The sequence below is a fragment of the Perognathus longimembris genome, chromosome 14 (genome assembly GCF_023159225.1).
Source record: "Perognathus longimembris pacificus isolate PPM17 chromosome 14, ASM2315922v1, whole genome shotgun sequence".
NCBI classification, from domain to species: domain Eukaryota; kingdom Metazoa; phylum Chordata; class Mammalia; order Rodentia; family Heteromyidae; genus Perognathus; species Perognathus longimembris.
The window spans coordinates 37674336-37695661 of record NC_063174.1 but is presented as its reverse complement, the minus strand read 5'-3'; the positions used below and the strand labels follow the sequence as shown (position 1 = coordinate 37695661).

The window sequence follows — 21326 nt, the reverse complement described above, 5'->3', positions numbered from 1 at the left end:
AGAATTGGTAAGGACAGCTAGGATTATATCTATGGATTTGATTCTTTTGGTAAACTCCATCTACCACTCACAGAGCAATCTTTGCTTAGCAATATCCTAGAAACTCCAGGGAACATAAAATTGGGCCAGCCTGCCATGATGGCATGATTTCTTGGAGATGATGATAACTTGAAGCCCATTCAATTTTGAATTCAATATATATGAGTTGGAGTAGAAATTCTCCAACATTATATCTAATACTATTTTTAAACCTTTGCTCAAATAAGGAATTTCTTACACATCCTCACAAAATGTTTTAATCATTAATAAGCACATAACTAAAAAGCAATGTCCAAAAGTGCTTTAAAAATTCCTTTTCTGACGTCACTAAACAACCACAGCCTTCTTGTATTTCTTCTGTATTCTTCCTTTTTTTCCTTTGGCAATTCTCTAACTTGAGTAACTTATTTTTTGCCTGTCCTGGAGCTTGAACTGAGGGCCTGAGCACTGCCTCTGAGCTTCTTTTGCTCAAGGCTAGCACTCTACCTCTTGAATCGAACCGAGGGCTTCATGCATGCTAGGCAAGCACTCTATCACTAAGGCACATTGCCAGCCCATACTCTCTTGTTTTTGTACTAAGCTTTGAAATTCAGCATGCTTCTTACCCTTCGTTTCAGAACAGCTACATTGCCAGAGCTCATGGCCAGCAGAAGGCTCGGGGGCTTACCTCACACCACATCTCTACTTTGGTTTATCATGATCATCCCGTAGCTTACAATCTTGTTCTCTCTCTCTCTCTCTCTCTCTCTCTCTCTCTCTCTCTCTCTCTCTCTCTCTCTCTCTCGCTCTCACTCTCGCTCTCTCTCTGTCTCTTGTTCTTTCTTTCTTTTCAGGGCCCAGTGTCCAACTCAACATACTTGGGAGTTAAGTCCACTTTAATGGCCATCCTGGTGGGTCTGCACACCCAGTCTTGTCCTTTTGAAGCAAATCTTTCTTTTGCACACAAAAGCAGCCAGAGTAGAACTGTTGTATCATGTCATGTCACGTTCCTTTTCGGAACCCCTAGTGGTGTCGAGCCCTGGTGGTTCTTGTAATCTTAGTTACTTAGGAGACTGGAATCTGGAGGATCAAGATTCAAAGCCAGCCTGGGCAGAAAAGTCCTGAGACTCTATTTCCAATTAACCAGCAGAATAAAATGCTGGACTAGAGGCACAGCTCGAATAGTAGAGTACCAGCCATGAGCAAGAAAGCAAGCCAGAGTATGGGGCCCTCAGTTCAAGTTCTGGTACTGGCAGAAGAAAAACCACAACAGCCTTCTGTGTACTATCACTACTCAGAATAAAATACAAGGTCCTCTCCACGGCCTAGTGTCATTCAGCTCCCTCTCCTTCTCGCCCTTGTCCCTCTGTCTTATCTGCTTCAGGCCTGGCCCTACTGCTGCCTTCAAGCCCAGTGTCCCCCAGCCTAGCCCCTCTGCCCAGAAACACCCTTCCCACTCAATCTGTCCACACCTGCTCCTCCTCTCCCCAATCACAGCACCCCTCTCAGCCAGCTAAGGACAGGAGCTGTGGCTGCCTCCCAGCTGTCTCCAAGAGGACTCAGCCACCAGGACCTCTCCCCCAGGGGTGCCATCTCCAGAGGGCCAGCTTTCCCAAGACATGCCTACGAGGGAGCACCAGGCCTCTCCAGCCCCAGAGTCCCCAAATCTCCCCAGGTGACTGTCCCCAACACGACTGGGAAGGAGGAAATAGAGTCCCAGGGACTTCATGTTTCTCATCGACTCTCATCTCTTCTCCCATCCAGGTGTTTTAAGACCACCATTTGGGGCTGGGGATATAGCCTAGTGGCAAGAGTGCCTGCCTCGGATACACAAGGCCCTAGGTTCGATTCCCCAGCACCACATATACAGAAAAACGGCCAGAAGCGGCGTTGTGGCTCAAGTGGCAGAGTGCTAGCCTTGAGCGGGAAGAAGCCAGGGACAGTGCTCAGGCCCTGAGTCCAAGGCCCAGGACTGGCCAAAAAAAAAAAAAAAAAAAAGACCACCATTTGGACCCTGCAGGGCCAAACCACCAAGACTGCTCTCCATTCCTGCGTCTCCATGAGTGACCCCAGGGAGTCTTTCTCGTGGTATCTCTGAGTCTTCCTCTAAAAGGGGAGGCAGGAGGCAGGCAGGATGCCATCTCCTGGGGAGCCCAGGTGGGGAGGTCCTGCCACTTATTGAAAGGAAGTTCTATTAAGACGTATTCATCATCTCTCAATAATAAAGGAACAGGGGCTGAAGATATGGCCTAGTGGCAAGAGTGCTTGCCTCGTATACATAAAGTCCTAGGTTCGATTTCCCAGCACCACATATCTAGAAAATGGCCAGAAGTGGTGCTGTGGCTCAAGTGGCAGAGTGCTAGCCTTGAGCAAAAAGAAGCCAGGGAGAGTGCTCAGGCCCTGAGTCCAAGGCCCAGGACTGGCAAAAAAAAAAAAAAATAGTAATAATAATAAAGGAACAAATGAAGCTGGGTGCTGGTGACTTATGCCTGTAATCCTAGGTACAAAAAAAAAAAACAAAAAACTGAGGTCAGAGGATCAAGGTTCAAAGCCAGCCTGGGGTGGGGAGAGGGAAGGACTATGAAATTATTAGATAGTATCTCCACTTACCCAGCAAAAAGCTGAAAGTGGAGTTGTGGCTCAAGTGGCAGAGTACTAGCCTTGAGCAAGAAAAGCTAAGGGACTAAGGGACAGAGCCTGAGTTCAAGGCAGCATAAATGGTGATGATGGTGATGATGGTGATGGTAGTGGTGGTGGTGGTGGTGATGATGATGATGAGATAAGGGCAGGGAGTCCCACTCTGTGTGACAGATCCCCAGGGAGGTGAGTGTATCCATACAGAGCAATGGGCCCACAGGGCTGCCATCTTCCCATGCGTGTGTAGTTCAGAAGTATGAGTAAACAGCTGGACAGATAACAGATAAAACACCAGGGGGGTGTACAGTGGGTGCTGAGCCTGTGTCAGCCTTCCGTGTGCCTTGCCTTCTGGTATTTCCTACTTCTTGGAGCTCACTAGCACGTATGGGGGGTTCAGTTCCTGGCAACCCCATAAAAACTACCAGGCTAAACCATGAACAGTGCTTATCTACTGGTGGTGAGATTTTTGTTTTCTTTTGTTTAGCTTCATGTTCCACCTCTAAAGTGAGCCTTTGAACTGGACTTTGATTTGTTGTGTTGTTTTGTTTTGTTTTGTTTGCAAGCTGGAATAAAATCAATGCTGGAAAGGACTTCTGACCTCTGTACCTGCTGCCCTCTGCCCTCCTGTGTACTTTGATCTGGACTGACCACCCACAGAGTTGTCTTTAAATTTGCAAAGGGATCTGGTTCTCTTAAGGGTGGAGCTCACATCCGCTCTACAGCCTAGCCATTCTCCAAGCCAAATTGGGTAGAAACAGAGAGATCAACTTGAAGGATTCCAGGAGGATAAATGAAAGAATTTTCTCAGAATAAAACCAGTAGATGTGCTGGGCACGGGTGGCTCACGCCTGTAATCCTAGCCACTCAGGAAGCTGAGTAGCAAGAAAGTCCATGAGACTCATCTCCAATTAACCACCAGAAAACTGGAAGTGGCGCTGTGCCTCAAATGGTAGAGTGTCGTCAGCCTTGAGCTGAAGAGCTCAGGGACAGTGCCTAGACCTAGAGTTCAAGCCCCACAACCAATAAAAACAAACAAATAAATAAATAAAACAGTATATGTTTCCAATAAGAGCAGGAAGACTAAGTGCTAAGGAAATTTTTAAAGAGAAATAAGGAACAGGGTGCCAGTAGCTCACACCTGTAATTCTAGCTACTCAGGAGGCTGAGACCTAAGGATCCTAATTCAAAGCCAGCCTGATCAATAGAGTCTGTGAGGGTCTGTGAGACAATTAACCAGCAGAAAGCTGTGGATCAAGTGGTAGAGTGCCAGCCTTGAGTGAAATAGCTAAGCAACAGCAACCAGGCCCTGAGTACTGGCAGAGAAAAAAGGGTGGGGAGACAGAGACAGAGAGAGAGTGCCATGGGCTTACACCTGTAATCCCAACTACTCAGGAGATTGGATCTGGGGAGCTGCATTTCTAAGCCAGCCAGCGCCCCCAACACTCCCGTCCCCCCCGCAAAAAAGTCTGCTAGACTCCATCTCTAAAGTAAATGACAAAAAAGTTGGGCTGGAGTCAGCCCAGTCCTGACCTCATGCCCCAGTACCAGCAAAAAGAAAGAAGAAAGGTAGGGGGATTAAGGAGTAATATGGGCTGGTGATATAGCCCAGTAGTGAAGTACATACTTAGCATGCATGCAGGCCCATGATCAATCCTTAGCACACGCATACCAACTGAGTTAAAAGGCAAAGAGCAGCCCAGCATCATACCCCAGGAAATCACTGACATGACATGTAACACTGACCAACACAAAGCTCTCTCCTCCCATCTCCTCCTCACTCATAGTCATCAAATCAGGCACCGCCTAGGGCTCTCCACCCACCAGGCTTCCCACCGCAGCACCCAACTGACCTGGTCTCAGAAGTGGATCAAGTCTTCCGCAGTCATTCAAGCGTGCGGGCAGTGGGAGTGACCATGAGGAAACATCCCAGTGGTAAGGAGCAGAGAAAATGTCCCCAAAAGATAGATTGTTCCTTCTGTCATCTGTGAGGGCTGGGCAGATGCTTGTTGTCAGCACTGGGTGCTTGGACACACAGACATCCTTCTTGGCTGACACTACTCCCCATCTTAAAAAGAAGTCGGGAGGCCAGGTAACACTGGGTCATGCCTGTAATCGTAGTGCTCAGGAGGCTGAGATCTGAGGATCACAGTTCAAAGCCAGCCCAGGCAAGGATGTCCATGAGCCTCTTATCTTCAATTAACCACCAGAAAGGCAAAAACAGAGCTATGGCTCAAGTGGCAGAGTGCTAGACTTGAATGAAAAACCTAAGAGACTGTCTCTTAACCCATGCCCTGAATACAAGTCCCAGTACTGGAGCATGTGCATACACACACACACACACACACACACACACGGTAACCCAAGTGTATGCCTTGCTTAGCAACTTGATTGTGCTTGCACATAAGCAAAGTGAGACTGCAGAATTTGGGGAGACTCCCTGCCATTCAAATTTGCCGGAGCTGAAAGTACCCCTTAAGTGAATTCATGTAGCCATCACTACCTCTTGAAATTGCTCCAGTGCTGTGTTGCTTCAATTACTCAAGGCCAGTTTGGATCCAATATTTAAGCACATAGACTTCTCCAGCCAAAGTCCTAGACGTCACAAACAAGGTAATTAAGATGGCAGGGTGAAACAAAAAAAGTAAAAAAACTCACAAACTAGCCCGCAGAAAGAACAGTTAGGGGGGCATGGAGCTGAGCTGAAAAGCAATTTCACCATTCACTATATGTGTGTGAATCACGCAGATTACCTCTCCAAGCCTTTCTTCCTTAATACATAAATTAAGAATAGCACCAGGCATGGTAGTCCATGCCTGTAATTCTAGCACTTTGGAGTCTGAGGCAGGAAGGTCACAAGTTTGAGGCCAGCCTGAGCTGGCTAGACCCTGTCACGACATATAAATTATAAATAAATAAATGTAAGTTAATTAAAAATGAAATAAATCAGAATAATACTTCCCTCATAAGGTCATGAGGACTAAATAAGAAGTTGAAGCCACTATGTCCTTTCATGGAGGATGCATCAATACAACTTCATGGAATCTGAGTTGGTACAGAGGGGATGTGGAGAGACGGAGTAGCAGAACCTATAGTAGGGGCTAGGAGAAGTTTGGCTTTCCAAAGAGACATGAAGAACTGTTGAGAGGCACAACAGGGCTCGGCACCCAGTGATAGGTGTTCATGGGACCCTATTCTTCCCTGTATACAACGTGAATAGATCCATCCCCAGGCTCTCACTTTCTAGAGACAAAGGGACGGATCACTCTCACTTAAGCATCAGGGAAATGTGTAAATACTGTATTTCTTTGGCCATGGGGCCGATGTATGGTTCCCCAGAGTGTCTGTGTACATAATATCCCTTGCATAGTATAGTGCGTGGCCTGCACAAATGTACATGGTACATAGCCTCTGCTCTCGTGTGCTCCTGGCTTCTCATAGCGGCTGCAGTCCCTGATGGCACAAACACAGATTGTAGGGTTGTCTTCCTTCCACAGTGTTCAGCACTCAGCTGATGATCCATAACTGTCCTCTAGAAACTCGGGGAGAGGGTTTTTCTGAGTAGCTCCAGGACAGTGGCCTCCTTTGGGCTTCTAGGAAGACTCAGTGCAGACACCACATCCAGAGCCTTGAAACAAGTTCAGCTCAACCATTAGTAAACCATTAAGGTTGGAGACTTCAAAGAAAAGGAACTTCAACCTCAGGTCCCCCAGTCTTCTCATGGAATCAACAGGTATTAATAAGGATCCTGGAGTCCAATCTTTATGCTCGGGTCCTGGGGCTGCTGAAAGCAATGGAGAGCTTGAATTTTAGATCATTTCTCACACCAAGTGAAAAATAAAAATTCACACCATTTATCTGTTCTCCCTGATGGAGTGTGATACACCAAGCCTGCCTCAGTACATAGGAAATGGTGGGTCCTAGCCACTCCAAGGGGCGGCTGTGTTTCTGTAGGACCCATGCCTGGTCTACCCCTGTGGCAGGGACAAAAACAACAAGGCTCAAGAGAACCATTCGTGCCTTGCCACTGCTGCTGTCATGGTTTTCTGCAAGCCTGGCTCCAGCCTGAGACACGCGGGTTTAGTACGAGAATAGATCAGTGGCGAAATCAGAAAGAAAAGCCTGTGCCTTGTTGTTTCCTTCTCAGCAAGGTTTCCAAGAAATGAGGCTCCTCATGCATAAACCAAACTCCCCTGACAAGGGTCTCTCTGACCCTGAAACGCTTTGGAGCGCCTAACTGCTGCCCAGGGAGAAAGCTTTGAGGGGAACCATCAGTGCAGTCTGGGTGTGGGAAGAAGACAAGAGTCTCCAGGACAGGGAAGAAAGTAATGCCATCCTTTCTGCCAAGAGGATGCACTAGACACACCCCCATCCTGGAAGCAGCAACACTACCCACCCTGTCCCAAACTCCTACAAGCAGGATCCAAAGATACTTTTGCTCCTCAGGACTTTGGGAACAAAGTCCCCACTGGCCATGGGCAAGGCACTTTTTCAGCAGAGAACCTGAGGTGTCTGGGACTGAACAGGAAGCAGGCGCTCAATCAAGGAGAAAGGCTGGAACTAGGTTGGTTTGGGCCCGAGTCTGACTGATCTGACTCAGGACTACTGCCAGTGAGGCCAGCTCAGAGGCAGGCCCCTAGTCCCAGAAATATACAGATAGATAGTAAGGGAGGCATGTGAACAGCACCTGGCAGGGTGGCAGAGGTCAAAGAATTTGAGGGACAAAGCCAGGCAGATAAGGTTTTGGGCTCTTTTCCGTGGAAAGTCACAACCACAGATACAGCTCTGTTCATTGCATAATCCATCTATTTGACCAGAGCAACATTGTGCCAGAAACTCTGTCCAGAGAGGTGACTACAAGAAGGTATCCAACAAGGCACGTTGGAAACCACACACAAGATCGTTACTGTCTCCCGGAACAATGGAGGTGCACAACTTGTCTGCCCACTTCAATTTCTCCCTGCCTCCTGGTTTCGGCAAACGTCCTACTGACCTGGCACTGAGCATCATCCTGGTGATTATGTTGCTAATGATCATGCTTTCACTGGGCTGCACCATGGAGTTCAGCAAAATCAAGGCTCACTTGCGGCAACCTAAGGGGGTGGGCATCGCCCTGGTGGCCCAGTATGGCATCATGCCCCTCACCGCTTTTGCGCTAGGCAAGGTCTTCAAGCTGAGAAACATTGAGGCCCTGGCTATCCTGATCTGTGGCTGCTCACCAGGAGGAAACCTGTCCAATGTCTTCACCCTGGCTGTGAAAGGAGACATGAACCTCAGGTAGGACTAAGGTTAAGGACATAGCAGTCCTGGGACAGGGCCACTATGGAAATGTCACAATTGGGTGGAAGCTGGGGAAAAAGAGACATCAGGGTCTGAGGTGGGGACTGGCATTTATAGCCAAGAGCTTATGTTGGGCTAAGGTGCAAGGGGATAGAGTCTCCCTTGGTTTAAGCATCAATCAAAAGGCACTAAGCTGGTTCAGGGGCTTCCTGGGCAGTGCTATACCCCCGGAGGCATCACAAGTAGAGCAGGAAGATTGCCTCAAAGAAGATTGGTGTCAACCAATGAGCCCCTGAAGAATGACACTGATGAAACTGGGTGGGTGGAGGGGCAAGTTGGCAGCTCTGAGACTAGAGATCTGAAAGGTGGTAAGATGGGTTCTAAATAGCGCCAGGGATATCAGGAAGGCTTGGAACCAAATGAGCACCTGAAAGAGCAAAAATTCCAAAGGTGCCCCAGGTTCCCTAAAGTACCTCCTTCCCTCTAAGATTCATCAGCTGCCATCAGATGTAGTGACACCTGCATGCAAAGTCATATGAGGCAGACACTAGTGATCTCAGCACAGGCTCAAGTTGGGCTGGGTCCTACTTCAACCCAGCTGGTCTGGAGACCAGTCACAGCCGGGCCCAGAGCAGCCTGAGCAGGAATCAGACAGGCAGATCTCCTGGACCACAGGTTCCTGGATGCTGCTTGAGAGCCTGTCCTTCCAAACAGATGTGACTCATCTTGAACACCTCCCACAGAGGCTCTCTTACACCTGCTCCAGGAGCCTGTGCTAGGGCTGAGGAGAGCTTTACAGACAGCCCGAATTTACAAAGAAAAGTAACCATGAAATCCATTCTAATGCTGCAAGATGCTGAGATTGAATTATTTTTCTTACTTTTTTGTGATGCTGGGGATAGAACCCAAGACCTTATGTGTGCTAGGCAAGTACTCTATCACTGAGCTATATCTCCCAGCCCATAGAACACACTGTTTTCTCCTCGTGATCATGAAAATTGAATCCAGGAATCTTGAACATGGTAGGCAAGTACTCTACTGCTTGGGTCCTTTTTTACTTTATTATCTTTTTGGTGTTGATGTTGTAGATTTCTAAATGAATAGACCAAGGTTAGCCAGAATCTGTGATCTAGACACTCTACCTACTCAAGACAGTGGATGGGTAGAGAGCTACTATGGAGATTGGGAATAAATTGCAATATTGGATCACCTCATGACCAGGAAATTCTTCCCTCTGAGCAATCCAAATCCTTCCTGCTGCAAAGCAATCCCATGCTCAAGATCTGGCCCTTGGATAAGCTTTGTTCCAGCCTCTGCAGTCTAAGCAAGCCAGACACTACCTCAAATCCAGTGAGCAAAGAATTATTACCAGGTGTGAGGGGAGAGACTCCCTGGTGAAACTGTGACCCGTTACCAAGTAGAACACAGGGAGCAGGATGAAGGTCCAATGGGTGAGTTCTTAAAGTGTGAGTTACTAGATAATCTCACCTCCCTGCCAGTGAATACTGAAGAGGACTCATGGTACCTGCATTTCTGAGGATTGAGACCCAACTAGGGCAATCATCCAGTGATCTATAAATAAGATCCTCCATGCTCTGCTGTTCAGCCTCCTTGTCCAGGTACCTGGTAATTGTCACTTCTCCACAAGAGGCCACCTGTCATAAAATAAGGCCCATCTCTCACAAGACAACCCCCTCATGCCCATTAACCCAGGCCTCAGACCCCACTGGGAGAGCAGGAATCTAATGCCCACCATCACTTACTGCCACAGTGTGAATTCCAGTGTGAGTTCACCCTGATCAGCATGCTACATGAATAGCAATGACAGTGATAATGAGTCTACCCCACATGCTTTACCTGTGTAAGAGCACTGATCCTCAGACAGTACCCTGGAAAGATGCCATAGCGGCTCACCTTTAGCCTTGAGGAATCTTGACTCTTGGGGAGCTTAGCACCTTTGCTCAAGGCCTAGCTGGCTCTAGAATCTGTACTTTTACTGAAATATTCTCAGGACTAGCCTGTTTACAAAGTGGCTGAGGCTGCCTGCCAACCTCAAAGGACTGAACAGGGCAAATGCAGAGATTCAAGGGAGGAGGGCCAGAGCCATCACAGGCTTTCTGCCTTTCTTTTCTCTTTAATAATTTTATTGTTATTATAAAGGTGATGTACAGAGGGGTTACCATTACATAAATCAGATAAAGAGCACATTTCTTTTTGGGCAATGACACCCCTTCCCTCACTCTCTCAGGCTTTCTGCTTCTCAAGAATAGAATCTTCGGGGCTGGGAATGTGGCTTAGTGGTAGAGCGCTTGAAGTACATGAAGCCCTGGGTTCGATTCCTCAGGATTGGCAGAAAAAAAAAATAGAATCTTTGGTGGTGGTGGCAGTGGTCATGAGGCTTGAACTTAGAGCTTGGGTGTTATCCCTGAACTTTCTTGCTCAAGGATAGTGCTCTACCACTTTAAGGCACAGCTCTACTTCCAGTGTTCTGGTGGTTAATTGGAGATAAGAGTCACATGGACTTTGCTGCCTGTGCTGGCTTTGAACCACGATACTCAGATCTCAGCCTCCTGAGTAGCTAGGATTACAGGTGTGAGCCACCAACATGGGATGGCAGTCTCCAAAATTTTAAACATCCAAAACTCATTTAAATCTGTTTACAAGATTGTGCAAAGCAAACAATACATGGCTAAAGGTCCAAGGTCCACTTTGAGACCTTTTTTGAAGCACAACAGTTCCATTTCAGAGTTGGGAGAAATTGGAAGGTCCAGAAATTTCCCAAAGGTTTCCCCAAATCTGTGAAGACAGGGGCTGGGAATATGGCCTCGTGGCAAGAGTGCTTGCCTCGTATACATGAGGCCCTGGGTTCAATTCCCCAGCACCACATATACAGAAAACGGCCAGAAGTGGCGCTGTGGCTCAATTGGCAGAGTGCTAGCCTTGAGCAAAAAGAAGCCAGGGACAGTGCTCAGGCCCTGAGTCCAAGCCCCAGGACTGGCCAAAAAAAAAAAAAAAAAAAATCTGTGAAGACATTGTCTAGAGTCAGCGCAAGACCCTCTCCCTTGGCTATTCTGCCTCCCAGTTGCACAGTCTGAGGGCAACCAACCATCAAAGAAGTTGGGCCACCTGGTGGGTTCCACAGGCAGTGAGGCATAGCCACTCCTTAGACACACAGGCAAGAGAAAATGCCCTCCAAGGTACAGAGTATGTGGCCGGCTGGTCAGAGGGGAGACTGTCAGCAGGAACCAGCCACCTTTGCCCAGCCCTAGCTGCCCTTCAGGCTCATTGACTCGCCTCACTCCACCAGGTCTGCAGCAGAAACTAGACCCCACAGCTGGGTGGACAACAGGTCTGGATAGAAGGCCAGGGATTTCTGCAGGCTAACCAAAATGAGATAGAAGCCACTGGGCTTCCCAGAAGTTTCCTACTTCACAAGAATGGCTCTGACGGGTCCCCGCACACATCCTTCAGCTTTTGCCTCCAACCTCTCCATGAACAGGGGCATAAGCCAGTGTCTTAAACAGAGGTTCTGACATTCAAAAGCAGAGTCTGTCAATGCTCTTGGGATCTAAGCAGGAAGATGCTGGGCAGAATGATACGTGCCTGTAATTCCAGCTATTTGGCTAGTTGTCGTGGGAGGATATTTGAGCCCAGGAGTTCAAGGCCAGCCTAGGAAACATCTCAAAAAATAAATAAAAGGAACTTATATATGAAGGAAAAATGAGAAAAAAATGTTACTAGGGTTCCAATCCAGGAACTAATCTCTGCATCACCTGCTACTATTGTCCCTCACAGTAAGCTGAGAAGCAGGAAAATCAGAGATACCGGCAAGTTAGGGGCTGAGTCCCCACCGTGGGAACCTAGGAACATGACTCTCACATGTCTAAGAGGACAAGCACACCAAGTCCCAGAGCAAATTCCAAAACCCCTAGCACACCAAGCCAAAGCAAGCACAACTTTGCAGCTCCAGGGCACAAAACAAACACAAAAGTTGCAAGGGGTTGTTGTACAAAGAGATCAATAGCCGCCACTGAAGGCTTCTAGGCCCCCTCCTCAACCTCACTCCCCTCCGTTGCACCCCAAAGCCAGCATCGCCTATGACTCAGTGTTCAGCATTTCTGTAAATACCCAGTGTGTATATACCATAAACAAGGTACTGCTGTCCTTGCAAGTTTTTGGAATTGATCAGTCATTTGCACTATCCATATTAGTTGACAACATGCTTGTGAGACAGGCAGGTTAGGTTCGATAACTCCTTCAGGCATCTGAACTGCTGTGCACATGACAAGTATTGGTTTTATTGCACAGAAAATAAGAATAAGTCCTTCCTCAATTAAGCAAATGAGTTCAAAGCAGTTGGACAGGCATAGGTCAAATCTTGCCTCAGCTATATTTCCTTCTTGTGTAATTTTGGTAAGTCATAATTCTTTTGGACTTCAGATTCTCTATAAGCATTAAAGTAAGTACACTTACTGCTCAAGCGGCACAGTGTAAAGTGCTCAGCATAGAGCCTGCCTGGCACATAGCAGGAATCCAAGTCTGTTAATGGCCTTTCTCTCCACTCTTCTCTTGTCACCCACCCAGCATCGTGATGACCACTTGCTCTACCTTCTTTGCCTTGGGCATGATGCCTCTGCTTTTGTACCTCTACTCCAGAGGTATCTATGATGGGGACCTACAGAGCAAAGTACCCTATAGAGGCATCATGATATCACTGGTCATGGTTCTCATTCCTTGCACTATTGGGATCATCCTCAAAAGCAAACGACCACAATATGTACCCTATATCATGAAGGTAAGAACCTACGGGCCGTGTTTATATTACAGAGCATCGTGGGATGGGAGCAATAGTAACACACTTACTATATGAAGAGTTTAATTTTGGACCACAATTCTGCAAGTTGAAGTCCTATATATGGTTGCACCATTGGTTTGGGCATCTAACAAGGGTGTCAAGGAACAAAGCATGCTTAGGTGCTCACATTCTAGAGACAGAGAGGTGAGGAAAAGGTCCCACAATTCTTTTTGAGGGAATGCACCCAATGGGCTTAAGGTCTTCTTGTGAGAATTCATCTCTTAAAAGTCCACAGTAGGGCTGGGGATATAGCCTAGTGGCAAGAGTGCCTGCCTCGGATACACGAGGCCCTAGGTTCGATTCCCCAGCACCACATATACAGAAAACGGCCAGAAGCGGCGCTGTGGCTCAAGTGGCGGAGTGCTAGCCTTGAGCGGGAAGAAGCCAGGGACAGTGCTCAGGCCCGGAGTCCAAGGCCCAGGACTGGCCAAAAACAAAAACAAAAAAACAAAAAAACAAAAGTCCACAGTACCTCCCAACAGTATCACTCTAGGGTCAAAGCCTTGGGGACCTTGGGGACATTCAGCCAAAGTAAATCAAACAGGCTTCTATTTCAGTTTCCTTCTTCTTTTCTTTTTTATTTTTAAATGTCTACTCTTGGTACATCTAATACTTTGTGGGATCATAACATGCATGAAAATACATTTGAAGTAAGGAGATAAAAGTAAAACACTATATGCAACTACAAAGAATAACTTTGTTGTTTGTTTCTGCCAGTCCTGGGGCTTGAACTTAGGGCCTGAGCACTGTCCCTGGCTTCCTTTTGCTCAAGGCCAGCACTCTACCACTTGAGCCACAGCACCACTTCTAGCTTTTTCTATACATGTGGTGCTGACGAATCGAACCCAGGGCTTCATGATGCAAGGCAAGCACTCTACCACCAGGCCATATTCCCAGCCCAAGGAATAACTTTTTTTTTTTTTTTTTTTTTTTTTTGGCCAGTCCTGGGCCTTGGACTCAGGGCCTGAGCACTGTCCCTGGCTTCTTCCCGCTCAAGGCTAGCACTCTGCCACTTGAGCCACAGCGCCGCTTCTGGCCGTTTTCTGTATATGTGGTGCTGGGGAATCGAACCTAGGGCCTTGTGTATCCAAGGCAGGCACTCTTGCCACTAGGCTATATCCCCAGCCCCCCAAGGAATAACTTTTTAAAATAAATTTGTATCATGTTCCTCCTAAATGCTAGACTTTGTGCTATTATCTGCAGAAAGTGAGATAACATGAGACATAAGATCCAAGGCAGAAAGTAAAGAGATTACTGAGAGCCAGGGTAGGCAAGGAGGCTCCTTAGAAGGAAGGAGCTTGAACAAGACCAAGTAGGAAGGTTAGGATATAGGTAAGCCAAATATGGGGAGGCCAAACACAGGGCATCAGGGAAAACGTGACTGACAGACAAGATAGAACACCAGAGAGAGCGTTTCAACATTTCAGATGGAAGAGCAGTAAATTAAAGCCACAGAGGCTCTGCAGTCACAGAAAGGGCACAATGTCACTACCTCATCCTCAGAAGAATGTACAGCTGTGATCCCTCCACCAACTTTTTACCTTGATGCTTAGGGCCTGTCTGCCTTGGTTCTGTCCAGAATGCCCCCCTCCCCAACCCCTGGCATTTCTGAAGGTCTGTTTTCATCACCTAGTTTCTGTTCAACCATCAGTTGCTTTCCCTAGCAGGTCACACTTAAATATGTATGCCAAGATACAATTTCAAGGAAGCTCCGTTTTTTTTTAATTTTTATTTTTTTAATTATTATTATTATTTTTTTGCCAGTCTTGGGGACTGGACTCAGGACCTGAACACTGTCCCTGGCTTCTTTTTGCTCAAGGCTAGCACTCTGCCACTTGAGCCACAGCGCCACTTTCTGTATATGTGGTACTGGGGAATTGAACCCAGGTCCTCATGTATACAAGGCAAGCACTCTTGCCACTAGGCCATATCCCCAGCCCAGGAAGCTCCATTTTGAAAGACAATTCATGAAACTCTTTTAAGTTAGCCATCAAAGGTTTGTCTTAAGACTATGAGGCTACGTTGATGAGGCAGAACATGACATGATCCAGCAGCCACGTTTTAACCATAAACCTTGTACTACTTTGGTAAAGGTCCAGTTACACTGGTTTAACCACTGCTGTGCTACTGATAAACTGTTCTCTGACCCACCTTGATCTATTTTTTCCTTAAATTTGTACCTTCTGTACTTCCCAGGTTCTGTCTTTTCACACTTGTCTCCTTGCAACTGCTTCTCTCTGTAATCCTACAAATTCCCTATAAGAGAAGATCTGCCGAGTTTTACCACTTGTCAACCTGTATGGGCCAACTGGGTCATGTGAGCAATGGCATCTCAGGGATCATGGGCAAGCGAATGGATTGGTGCCTTTGAATGGACACATTCTGGCTGTGGTGGGCACAGTGAAATCAGCACAAAACATGGCGGCCTGTGAAGCAGCAGCTACCCAGGATCACTATCTCAGCAGATGGTGGACATGCTAGATTTTCCAGATGGTAGGAGTCACAGGACAATTTGGGATGTTAAGTTCCTCTCCTTTATCTATGGTAATCACAGTAGTTTACATACCTGGTCCTGTGCCATCAACCTCAGAGATGTGATTACACTTCACTCCTAGGACTGACAAGAGACAGCCTTCATGCCTGAATCATGCCCGAGTGTTTATAATCACCATTATGTAGTCCTTGGGGGTACAAGGACAAGAGGGCATAACAGTGAATAGCCACACAGAGGAAGGCTTCTGGTTACACAGTTCCTGTAGTCCTGTGTGTCTAGATTAGCTATTCCCCTTTTTGGACAGTAGTAAAATTTACTGTGTCATTGTATAGAGCAAAAATGAAGACATTCAAAAGGAACAATTCTAGGGGCTGGGAATATGGCCTAGTGGTAAAATGCTTGCCTCATATACATGAAGCTCTGGGTTCAATTCCTCAGCACCACATATATAGAAAAAGCCGGAAATGGCACTGTGGCTCAAGTGGCAGAGTGCTAGCCTTGAGAGCAAAAAGAAGCCAGGGACAGTGCTCAGGCCGAGTTCCAAGCTCCAGGACTGGTAAAAAAAAAAACCAAAACCAAACAAATGAAACAATTCTAAATGTCAGCTCCAAGGACAGTATTCTAAAACTGGGACTGGGAATATGGCCTAGTGGTAGAGTGCTTGCCTCGCATACATTAAGCCCTGGGTTCAATTCCTCAGTACCACATATACAGAAAAAGCCAGAAGTGGCACTGTGGCTCAAGTGGTAGAGTGCTAGCCTTGAGCAAAAAGAAGCCAGGGACAGTGCTCAGGCCCTGAGTCCAAGCCCCAGGACTGGCAAAAAAAAAAAAAAAAAAAAAGATACATACACACACACACATATGTATACAGACCCTGGAAACAATGACAACTTTTCATTTACAACAACTTTGCAGGTGGTCTGAACAGTCTCATTTCTTTAGAACTACAATATCTCACTAAAATCTTGTTTGTCTGGAGAGGTGTCAAGAGCTGTGCCTGGCAGTATTGTGATCAAAGTTTGGTCAAATCTCTGTCCTGTTAAGTATGCTAGCTACTAAAAGGACACCTGAAAAGAGCCAGGCTTGGTGGTACTCACCTTTTATCAATCCCAGCACTCAGGGTAGAAGTATGACTGTGAGCTACACAGCAAGACCTTCCCACCCCCCCCAAAAAAAAAGACAAAAGGTTTTTATTTCCACCCACTTCAAAAACCATTGTTCTGTTCAAACCCCAGACATAAGAATGCACAGAAGACTCCCACTTCCATTCCCCAGCTGTACTTCCCCCCCCACCTGCTCCTACTCCCACCCTCCTAACTGCCTCTTTTTGTCCTCATGTCCAGGGAGGGATGATTATCACTCTCCTACTCAGTGTGGCCGTCATAGCCCTCTCTGTCATCAACGTGGGCAATAGCATCGTGTATGCCATGACACCGCCTTTGCTGACTACCTCCTCCCTGATGCCTTTCATTGGCTTCCTGATGGGCTATCTTCTCTCTGTTCTCTTCTGCCTTGATGTACGGTAGGTACTCTCTTAGATCTCACTGGGCCTCCTCCTTGCCTTAATCTTTAATGAAAAAGAGAAGGATTAGGAACCCAAGATCCAGGCAAAGCAGGAAGTATGTTCAAGGACACCAACTGAACAAGGAATTTGGAGCTGTGAGAAATACTGAGGGGGGGTAATGGGATGGATTCTTGTGTGTAATTAGTGAAAGTTCTCCAGGCAAAACCTAAGAACTAGATAAAATCTTAGGTATTTCAAATTCTTTCACTGTGGGTTGAAAATCAGACAAATCAAAGATAAGTTACAAAATACCTCAGAAGGACTGTAGTTCAAAGCTAGCTGGGGCAGAAAAGTCCCCCTGAGACTCTTATCTCCAATGAACCACTCAAAAACTGGAAGTGAAGATGTGGCTCACAGTGGTAGAGCACTAGTCTTAAGCAAAAGAGCTTAGGGACAGTACCCAGGCCCCATGACCAAAAAAAAAAAAAAAAAAAAGTAGTAGTAGTAGTCTATAATCTTAGCTACTTGGGAGGCAGAAACCAGGGGATCTCAATAGAAGAAAGGCCAGCTCAGGCAAGAAAATGTCCTTGAGACTCCATTTCAACCAGCGGCTAGATGCAGTGGCACTTGCCAGTTATCCCAACACTGGGCTAGGCACATTGGCACACACTTGTCATCCCAATGACACAGAGAAGCACTACAGGAGTCCAGGAATAACAGACAGCCCCCAGGGGAAAAATTAACACTCAGAAATAACCAATGGCAGTGGTTCAAGAGGTGGAGCATCTAGCATTTATGTGTGAGGCCCTGAGTCCAACCATAAGAATCACCCAAGAACAAAAAATCCAATCCTTCCGTCTTCCTATGTTGGGCTACAGTAGGTCCAAATATCCAAACACGGTTGGCTCCCTTATGCCCCCCTTCTGAGTACATACAGGATTGTTGGATTTTTTTTTTTCTACACAGGAGCAGGCGCACCATCAGTATGGAGACAGGATTCCAAAACATCCAGCTCTGTTCTACCATCCTTAATGTGACTTTTCCCCCTGATGTCATTGGTCCACTTTTCTTCTTTCCTCTCCTTTATATGATTTTCCAACTTGCTGAAGCGTTTCTCATCATCGTCATCTTTCGGTGCTATGAGAAAATCAAAGCTCCCAAAGGTGAGTACTACCAACTCCTTTCAAATTCTGCTTCTATATTAGACCTGAGCTTACCAATAAGGCAGTTTCTAACAAGGGCTCTTAGACTTGAGCTCTTGAATAGGAAACAAGAAAAATGCATAAAACCTAAAAAAACAAAAACAAAAACAAAAAACTAAGGCTATCAACCTCCACCAACTACACAGCCTTTCTGACTTCTTAATGTAAAAAACTCAAATGGATTAGGTATCTCATGGATGGAGGCATTTGGCTGCTTTATCAAAGTGAGGCCTTTTCCTCATTCAGGAAATAGAACATAAGGGCTGGACATGAGACAATGGAGACTGAGTGAAAACCCTCTACTCAACAGCTTGGAAAGTTTCTGTACTCTTTAGGATTGGGTGTCTTGTCCTGGAATTAAAACCACTATCCTTCTTCTCACTGGAGAAAACACATTAAAGCAATGCAGCCCTTATAATACAATCCAAAACTCAGACACATAGATTCATTTCTGGTTTCACAGTAAGCACCAGCTTGTTAAAACAGTAGTTATCACCCATCATATGTATACCATAATTTAGTCAATTTGCATATATATGCATGTATCCCTGTATGTATTGTCTCTTATATATTATATATATCTATGTCATATATAGATGTGTCATATATAGATATGTCATAAATAGATCATATATATGATACATGATATATATATGATGTGTATATATATATATATATATATATATATAATCTACTATCCACATAGGACAGTAAACATGCCTAGCAAGGACAAGGTCATAAGTTCAAACCTCATTATGGGAAAAAAAAGAATTAACTTTTCATTCAAAATTGCCTATTGCCTTCACTTCCCTCTCCCTTAGGAAAGGAGTATTTATTTACAATTTTTTGTTATGTTTACAGTTATATGAGTCAGATAAGGAGTCTCTTTTTTAACAATGTCACCCCTTCCCTCCCTCTCTCCCAGTTTTTCCCTCCCATCTGCACCCACAACTTGTAAAGTTGATTTTCAACATGGAAAAAAACAACCAGTAGTTATCACGATAAACTTGATGACTTAGGATTACAAAATATTCTAGCACTCATATTAAATATAACTTCAAGAAAGCCTAGAACTACTCACCTATGCAAGTCAAGTGTTCTACCAGAATTAGAATTATATCCTCAGATTGTGTCTTTTTCAAACCAATAGTTTAGGGTTAGTTTTTGGTGTTGGTACTGGAGCTTGAACTCAAGAGCTTAAGTGCTGCTCTGTAAGTTTTTCACCAAAGACTAGCAGTCTTCCACTTGAGCCACAACTCTACTTCTGGCTTTTTGATAGTTATTTGGGCAAATTCTTACTTTCCTGCCTCCGGCTGGCTTTGAACTCTGATCACAGCCTCCAAACTATCTAGAATTCACCAGTAGCCAGCTTGTTAACATCTCAGTATTTCCTAACTCTCAAATCAGTGTATTTTTCCTCATCACCCAATTCCTTGAATGCTTCTTACTTCCCGTGGTATTGAGACCTCTTCAAGACCTTTTCTAGATTCTTTGCCTGGGGACTGTGAAATATATAACTTTCACTAGTGGAATTTATACTAGCAAATGTAGATTATCCCTTTGTGATTTGGCTTAAGATGTGATCTTGGCTATCAAACAGTCAAAACCAAACCTCACGACAGAAGTTTTAGCAAAGAACCTAAAACTGAGAGAAAAATGGAGATTTGTTGCTCAAGAGATTCTCACCTAGTTCAAAATGAAAAAGGGAGAGAAATTAATCAGGTTTCAGGTTTCTGTCCTAAAGCAGCTGCTCAGAGTATAGATCTATCACAAAAGTCTTTGTGCTCTTGGCTTCAGGGCCCTTCTGTTGAACAGGAAGATGGGCTCTGACAATCCGACTGACAGATAACCAAGCGGTGGGGCCTGTTTCTAAACTCTTCTGTTCAGATGCCCCTAAAGCTCTTCTCAATCCGCTCCTCACATTCAGAATGCAAGTGATGGTGTTAACATGAGCTCACCTTCTTATTTTTTTGTTGCCAGTCCTGGGGCGTGGACTCAGGGCCTGAGCACTGAGCACTTCTTTTTGCTCAAGGATAGCACTCTACCACTTGAGCCACAGCGCCACTTCTGGCTTTTATCTACATATGTGATGCTGAGGAATCAAACCCAGGGCTTCATGTATACAAGGCGAGCACTCTACCACTAGGCCATATTCCTAGCCCCGCTCACCTTCCTATTGCTTTATTATACTAAGAAGTTGCAGGTGGAGGGATGAGTTATTAGGTATTTATTAGGTACTTTACTAACCAGTACTATCACTAGGGAGGCTAAGAGGAAAGTAAATCTTCCAAAATTGGATCATGGGAAAGATGAAAAAAAAATACACATATAGCACACCTTAGGAGTAGGTTGATATTCCTGTTTTTTTTTTTTCAGATTGAACAAGCTGTATATTACTTTTTCTTCCTCCATACCTTTTTTAACTTCACAGGGAAAACAAAAATAATCTATACAGTTGCTACAACTGAAGAAGCAATTCCAGAAGTTCTGGGTAATGGCAGCCACAAAGGGGAGTCTTCCCCTAGCACAGCTTAGCTGTCACCACTGTGGCATGGATTGTAGTCTAATGGCAAATTAGAAAACTGATAGAGCAGCAAAAAAGAAACACCAAGCTTGTCCGAGTCTTCGTACAAGATTCCAAGAAACCTCTCTACAAAATCAAGCCTTGGCATGAAGGACTGAAGGACATCTACCAGGAAGCCCCACCCATCTCCAACTCAGAATGTGGTTACTAGTTTAAAAAAAAATAAAAGGACTAACTATTCCATGATTATGAACTCTGCCAACACAGAAACAGATCCTGTCCTGTGCCCCTGGATCTCAGCAACAGTTTCTAAAAGTCATTTTGTCAGAGTTAATCAGTAAGTGGATGGTCCAAGGTTAATCAAATATCCAAACCACTCCAAATTTTGTGACCCAACCGCAACTTAGTACACTGCAGAAACTCTTAAAACTTGAAACACACACACACACAAAACAGTACAGGCTGGACACTGGTCGCTCATGCTTGTAATCCTAGCTACTTGGGCAACTGGGATCAGATAGCCGTTCAAAACCAGCTTGTGTAGGTAAGTCCCCAATCAACTACTAAAAAGCCAGAAGTGAAACTGGCTCAAGTGGTAGACTGCTGGCCTTGAGCAAAACAAGCTCTGGGACAGCACACAGGCCTTGAGTTCAAGCCCCAAGACAGCACACACACACACACAAAATTCAGGTTGTGCTCTTCCTTTTTACAGCATTTGGACTAAAGTCCCTGGTAAATCAAATATGCAAAGGTAGATTCGTAAAATGCAAAAACAAATTCAAATATGTAGAGCCCCTTAATAAAGTGCAGATGCT

At 45.5% G+C, this 21326-nt stretch overlaps 1 protein-coding gene across 1 annotated transcript; it reads left to right on the top strand.

Moving 5' to 3' along the window:
- Positions 1-7573: 7573 nt before the first annotated feature.
- Positions 7574-20918, top strand: Slc10a1 (solute carrier family 10 member 1). Its single transcript, XM_048362382.1, has 5 exons — positions 7574-7929; positions 12517-12727; positions 16625-16803; positions 17752-17948; positions 20419-20918. The coding sequence occupies exons 1-5, from the start codon at positions 7574-7576 to the stop codon at positions 20520-20522; spliced, it is 1047 nt and encodes a 348-aa protein (XP_048218339.1). The 3' UTR covers positions 20523-20918.
- Positions 20919-21326: the final 408 nt, after the last annotated feature.